Source organism: Plectropomus leopardus, chromosome 13 (assembly GCF_008729295.1).
Source record: "Plectropomus leopardus isolate mb chromosome 13, YSFRI_Pleo_2.0, whole genome shotgun sequence".
Taxonomy (NCBI): Eukaryota; Metazoa; Chordata; class Actinopteri; order Perciformes; family Serranidae; genus Plectropomus; species Plectropomus leopardus.
This window is the reverse complement of record NC_056475.1, coordinates 21,338,231-21,345,789: the sequence shown is the minus strand read 5'-3', so window position 1 is coordinate 21,345,789 and position 7,559 is coordinate 21,338,231. Positions and strand designations below refer to the sequence as shown.

Here is a 7,559-nt window from a genome sequence, read left to right as displayed (position 1 = left end):
TATATATAAACTGTTTATTTCATACTATGGTAATACAAAGCACAAAGTGAAAAGTAGCAGTAAATCAGACAGCAAGATGTAAATTAAAAGAAAATCCATGTCCATCGTCATATCAGTCTGCTTGTAACCACTCCCCTCTACTCATCTTGTGTCTTATTTACCTTCCCCTTTTTCCTGGTGGACAGAGTTGAAAAAAGAAAAAAAGAAAATATTGTCATGTCATATCTCTGAAGCATCAGAAAAAAAACAGAAACAGATCTAGGTAGGCAATGAGACATTTTGTATATTAGTATTCGATTGTCTGTGGTTTACTGCATCATCACACAGAAATATTTGAGTTTTTTATTAAATGTACTGGACAGTCTCACACATACACACACATCTCCCTTACTTTTTTAACTTGGCTCCAGAAGAATTTGATCCCATCTTCTGAGATACCTTCTTGTGTTTTTCCTGTCCCCCTTCTTTCTGTGTTTTATTTTTTTTCTTCAGCCCCTGTCCTTTTGTCTTCTTCTCTTTCTGCTGCTGCACTGCCGTTTGAGAGCCCCCTTCTCCTCTCTGCTCTCCACCCGCTCCCTGCTTCTCTGCGTTCTGTCCTTTATTTGGTGTTTTGCCTTTTTTCTTCATTAAGAAGCGAGGAGTTGTGCAAATTGTGCTTCTCCTGGGAGGTTTCTTCTCGAGTCTCCGCTTCACTTTGCTAAACACAGACAAATACCAATGGATTATTACAACCATATTAACAACACTGATCAACTCAGCAAGAAATACTTATAATGGTTATTGTGGAACTTCATTATCACCGTCCATCTCCATTACCTGTGTATCTTCTTGAAGCCAATCATGTAGTCAGGGACGGGGCAGCCAGCTTGTTTTATGACATTAGCAATGCTGTTGGAAAGAGGTGCAAAAAGTAACATTCAGAAAAATGTGTCAATTGTTTAACACTTCACATTTTGGAAGACTTAAGCACTAAGTGTCTGGACTTGGACCGTACAACTGGTGGGATGTGCACGCTATTTGCCATTTTCAGCTACCTCACAAACAGGTGATGTGGCTCACACAGCCTACCATACCGGCCCTGACAGCTGTGGCTATAGACATATACATCAGAGCAGCTAATTATATGGCACAAACATAACATCCAATGATCAATCTGCCTCTCTTGAAATCTACTGTGTCACGACTGCCGTCGAACTGTAATTTTACAGACACACAAAAACACTCTGTACATGTTTATCCCCAAAGGAGTCCAGTTTGCATTATTTATATGCACATACCTGCGCAGCAGCGGCTTGTCATTTTCTGTGAAGAAAGTGATGGCCTTCCCCTGATGTCCAGCTCTACCAGTTCGACCTGAGGGGCAGCGAAGAGAGCGATATATGAGAGAACCAATGAGCAGACGGGGAGAGGAATAGGAGAAATGCTTTAAGGGAAAAGGGCTACAATTTATAATATGCTGCTTATTATTAAAAAAATGTGTTTTTTAATCCTTTGAAACCTGAGCAAATTGGCTTGATTCCTTTCAAAAACATAGGAAAAAGTTAATGAGCAACGAAAGAAGAAATGACCCCCCCCCAAAAAAAAAAATTAACAGAAATTAGTAAAAAGTACAAGAAAATTACCTGAGGAATTAGTAGTAAAAACAAAACAAAATTTTAAAAATGGCAAATGGCGTGGAAAAAGTGCTTAAAATTTCTAATAATTCAGTAACATAATCTCAAATATGTAATTCTGATAATTACAAATATAGTTTTTCCCTAGCTTTTTTCTTTTTTACCCAAGCTTTTTAAAACTAATTTTCTAAATCTATTTAATTATATTTCCATGTGTAGCACTTTTTAACGTCACCACTAGATGCCACTAAATCTTACACACTGGACCTTTAAATAACAATGATGTCAAACGAACGAAACAAGCAAATCTTCCACTTTGAGAATGTGTGACCAGCAAATATTTGGTCTTTTTACATAATAGACAATGATACAGTTAACAGTTAATAGTCATTGATTTATTTTTTGTCCTGCATCTAATCAGTTAACGGTTTCAGTCCAATACAGGATGATTTTACTGTAAAATGATTAATTACAAATAAAAAACGAACCGATTCGGTGGATGTACTCCACAGAGCTGGTGGGGAAGTCGTAGTTCAGCACAAGGTTGACCCCTTTGAAGTCGATTCCTCTGGCGAGCAGAGCCGTGCAGATCAACACCCAAATTTTACCGGACCTGAAACTGTTCAACATTGTCCCTCTGAAAAGGAGAAGCCATGAAAGATGAAGATGAATACAAGGCTGCACTCAGTGACACAGAGAGGAGCCATAATAATGTGTATTATGGATCCTGCCAAAATTTAACAAAAACAAACAAAATATGTTTCACAGAGCCATGTCGTTTGAAAATGAAGATGAATACAAGGCTGCACTTCAGTGACACAGAGAGGAGCCATAATAATGTGTATTATGGAACAAATATCCTGCCAAAATTTAACAAAAACAAACAAAATATGTTTCACAGATGCCCTGCAATTTACTACCAAACACAATGTCGTTTGCAAATGAAAAACATAATTAATAAATGAATGCTTTTTGTTTAACGAGTACAAGACGTACCTTGAACAGTCGAACAAATACACAAAATATTTCTACTACATCATGCTTCAGAAACAAATGCTAAATGTCTGACAAGTACAAAAAAAGTATTCTACCAAGACAAAAAAAATCCTCTGTTTTCTTCTTATTTAATTATTATTTTTATTTTATTTTCTTTACTTTATTTTTTTTAAATTGTACTGACAAGTCTCATCATGAAATATCTTATGGAGCTTTTATGTGTATACATGAGCTCTCCCAAATTGTTAATAGTTCTAAATTTTCATTTCATCATATATAAAAAAAAATACCCTGAACAGCAAGGGCAATTGAACTGTCTATATTAACGTATGTTCTGTACCATAAAATGCTGTCCAGAAAAATAAAGAATTATATATATATATATATATATATATATATATATATATATATATATATATCCTGCTACTTTTGTCAGTATTTTTTTGCATGCATACCTCCACCACAGCAGGTGGCACTATGAGTCAATTTAAACCCGCTGTTTGCTGGATAAAAAGCAAAGTAATCTTTATGGTGTTATGCTTTGGAAGGATATTATCCTCTGAGTGTATTAAGTGTGTACCTGCTGCTGTGTGCGGTCTGCGTGGATCACGTCCACATTGATGCCTTCGTACACCAACTCGTGGAAAAGCTCTCGTGCTCTGTCAATAGACTGCACAAACACCAGCATGGGAGGCAAGAAACCCTGAAAGAGAGACACGTCGTTTCATCTGATCTCAAGGAGTTGGTCTTAATTAAGTTCATGAAACTTATTAATTTGTTATAAGCTTGAAAAAGCGATGCCCTCACTTTTTTGATGATGTCCCTCATGGCCACCAGTTTGCCGTTCTCCGTCCCAACGAACAGCAGCTCCTGTTCCACCGTCTCAACTGCTGTATTTCTGAGATGATGACACATTTTGTTCATGCGAGAGAAAAATTACACAAGTCCGTCAAAGTAAGGACTTCTACGAGTAGATTTTTTTACCTGTGTCCAATGTTGACAGACACCAGGTTGTCAAGATTCAGGCGGCACCACTGCTCTACATCTGGCGTGCAGGTGGCGCTGAAGAAAGCCCTGCGCACCTTAGAACTAGAACAGGCCAGAAAAATGGCAGCGAGCTGCTCCCTGAAACCCGTCTTACCGCCTTCAAACAGCTTATCAGACTCATCGACGACCAGCCACTCCACTCTGAACACCAACACAAAAAAACAACATTAATCTACCATTTTATTTATTTTTTTTGACACTTGACAGTTGAGACAAACAGGAAACAAGACGAGAAGTTTGACATACAACAAAAAGGTCCCTAACCAAAAAAGATGTTGTGTCTCAACCTTTAGAGCACCTGAAGACTGTACCAAGATTTAAGGGTTGCCTTGTGATGGGAATTGGAAATCAAAATATATCCTCTGTTGTCTTGACAGGGAATGCCATTTCATCGTCACTGTCATAATCACTCAGTTTCTTTTCAATTTTCTTGTTGTCTCTTCAAATTTACCTGCTGAGGTCGAGTCCTGGAGGATCCTGCTTGAGAAGGAAGATGAGTCTGTTTGGCGTACTGACGAGTATATCTGCGCGGAAATGTACGGTAGAGGTTAAACTGTGATTTAAGTAGAATTCATATTTCATGTTTTACCTCTTCTGTGAAAATGTTTTTCTCACCGTATTTTTTGTTTGACTGTGGTCCGTATTTCTTAGCTGCCACAGAGGCTTTGTCTAAGATGTGAACTCTAAATCCCACTCCCTCTGACAGGCGGAGCAGCTCTCTGTAGGTCTAAATATAGAACAACAAAATCTGACTGAAATGTGTAAAAAAAAAATGCGTGTGATCATTTTACACACAAAAAACACAACTTAAGTAACAATTGCAATTCCAACATATTCAATAATCATAGCAGCGAATTTTTTCAAATCTTCTTCCTTGACATCACTAAATATTCTGCATATTGTAACGACATGATAAAAACAACCGTCACAGCAAAAAAGCAAAAAGGCCAGTGTGTGTTTGTGTGTGTTGTGTACCTGGTTGGCCAGTTCTCTGGTCGGAGATATGACCACCGCTCTGAAGCCCTGGTTGGCCGGCTGCTGCAGGTGGGCGAGCAGCGGGAGGCAGAAGGCCAAAGTCTTTCCTGATCCCGTGGGAGCGCAGGCCAGCAGCTCCCGACCCTGACCGAGAAACACGGAAACTTTCTCACATATCCACCGTCCGTATGTTATTTACCAGCCACTTCAGTGTGTGTCTGTACTCACATGCATCATCAGCGGTATCGCCTGCATCTGTACGGGCGTTGGAGAGTTCAGCCCTGCCTCTCTGAGGGTCTGAAGGACACATGGATTGAGGCGATATTCAGACTGCAGCTCTTCAAACGTGCACACAGGATCTGGTACGTCGCAGCCGTGCACATTTATACGGTGTTGAGAGCGAATACGATTCACCTAAAATCAAATATAGAGAAAAAGATTTCCCAGATAAAGTCAGAGTGCAATTAAAAAATTAACATTGTCAGAATCTTTAAGAAATCCATTTACTAATTAGCACCTTTTCCTGATGAAGATGCTTCAGCCTCTTCAGCGAGGATTTCTCCTTCCCTTCACTCGGCAGGTTTTGGATCTTTCTGTCCAGTGAGGATGTCCAGGTGATGCCGGTTCCCTCGGTGTCTTTTAGCACTACGCCATCAGCTTCAGAAAGACAGAAGACAGCAAACATCAGTGAGTCTCTGACATGGACAATTACATCTCATTCAAGGTATCACATGAAGCACCGTTGCATTTTAAACACAGTCCAAAGAGCTGTGTGGGATTGGACGAAATGGAAAAAAATCACAATATGTGTCAATTTGTATTGCTATGTTAATATATATTTGGATCTAGCCCAAAACTGTTCATTGATAACAACAGAACAATAAAAAGTCTAGTATTGTCATAAAGCAGTCTTGCTCATTGATTTGCAACATTTCCACAATGGACTAACATAAGCAGTGATGTTACAGCTGCCTCTGTGTAAACAGTATGCATCTCACATCATCATGCCATACCTGCAACGTTCTTAAAAGTGACCTATTTTCACATACAACACAGACACAAGTTCACTGAAGTCATTTTCAACAGTTCTTGCAGCCCATTTTTTTCTCCCCAACACTTACTTTGTGGTTTAAACCTTTGAAACGCGAGAGAAAGGCAATGAGGAGAAATAACCCCACAATTAGAGACAAATTAGTAAAAAGTTACACGAAAATTACCTGAAAATGAGCACAAAAAAGGTATCACTTTTTTCATTTTTTCTGGATAATTTATATCTCTCACTGTCCTTTTTAAAATATGAGGTTTCTGAGGTTGCCTGAAAGGTGTCTGAATGGAGCATTGAAAAAAAAAAAAACAGATGTCCATCCAGGTTTCAAAGGGTTAATATGGCACATCTGCAACTAATTATCAGTTTCATTATTGAGTAATTTATCAAATTATTTTGTTAGATTGTCATTTATAAAGCCAACAAAATGTTTTCCATTAGACTAAAATAAATCTCAATCTCTCTGAGCAAAAGGCAATGTGTTCCAAACATGTTTAGATAAGTCTTTATATAATAAAAAATACAATTGAACCTGATTATAATAATTCCATTTTTACAGACAAACTGCAATTTCTGTCATTTTAGACCCAAAGAAAATGCTATTTTTCTGTTATTTTTTCATATAATTTTGATATGACTAATTTTAGGTTTTCTTCTCGTTTTATTGTATTAAGACTTATTAAAAGTATTGTGGACATTCTCAGAGATCTTGGGGAGTTTTTGCTTAATAAAGAGAGATCAAACATATTAAAAAAATATCTAGAAATTTCAAACCATCTTGAAATAACCAGTCAGCTGCTGATCTAGTGAGCAGCAAACAGTCTCATCATTTACCTTCCACCTGATTGTTTTTCGTCTTTTTCTTTTTTATCCTCACGTCTGTCTCTTTATCCCTTTGCTTCCTTTTGCCTCCTGCACCACAATCTCCACTTTCACTCTCCACCTCCACCTCCTCCTCTCCATCCTCCTCCAGTCCTGCGGAGCTGCTCTGGGATCCATTGGCTGCTCCTGTGCCAAAATAGTCGATCGCAGAGAGAGCATCTGAGGACGCTTCCCCACCGTGAGATCTGGCAACCTGCAAAATAAGACACGAGTACAGTCAATATCCGTATATAATACACATGTGTGACATGTTGTCCCTCCACTGAGCCAATCAAACACGATATTAAAGCACCCAACCTCCCAAAATATCCAAAAACAAACACCGAATCACACTTTCACACTGGTGCAAATCGGGGTTAGCCAAAATAACTGAACCGGTGGCTCGTGCTGTTGTCAGTCGCTGTTTTTCAGGCAGTTTATCACCAGATACACATGTACAGTTTACCTTAAACCGAGCGGCGTCCTGACCAAACCTCTTCAGGTCAAATTTAGCTCCAGCTCCGAGTTTCCGAAACAACTCGAAGGCGTCCATTCCTGCAGCAGCGTGGTCTGTCCGCGCCAGGCATCACTAGTCAACATCCGGATCATCCACCGGCAGCTCCTCCCCTCCGCGCTGAACGCTGCTGCCCCCTGCTGACTGCTCCACCGTGTTAGAAAATCATGCGTGCACCAATCATTTCTTTTACTCCACAAAGTAAAACACTGCGGCTCAACCGTTGCAATCATTATAAATCACAAGAAGCCACAGATTACCAACAGATTACCAGCCAGGCCGATTATCGGGGGCCGATATTTGGCATTTTAGCCGATTATCTGTATCAGTGTTTTATTTCAATTGTCGACAATAAAAAAATAGTTAATTAAAAAGTGCAAAGAAAGTGTCAACATGGGAGGAATTTTTACTACGTAAAACCTCGGGGAGCTATTTTAAGTCGTGTTTTGTTTTTTTTTTTAATTTTCACTTGAGTTTGTTAGATTCCAAATCCTTAATACTGTCAGAG

General features: G+C 39.0%; 1 protein-coding gene across 1 annotated transcript; it reads right to left on the bottom strand.

Annotated features, from left to right (window-relative positions):
* ddx52 (DEAD (Asp-Glu-Ala-Asp) box polypeptide 52) lies at positions 1-7,146 on the bottom strand. Its single transcript, XM_042499308.1, is given in 17 exon segments — positions 1-174; positions 392-697; positions 817-888; positions 1,278-1,353; positions 2,102-2,238; positions 2,240-2,250; positions 3,190-3,312; positions 3,417-3,507; positions 3,594-3,797; positions 4,108-4,180; positions 4,272-4,383; positions 4,632-4,775; positions 4,860-5,045; positions 5,149-5,288; positions 6,511-6,751; positions 7,004-7,116; positions 7,119-7,146. Coding segments are annotated over 17 exon segments (2,094 nt in total). The 3' UTR covers positions 1-137.
* Positions 7,147-7,559: the final 413 nt, after the last annotated feature.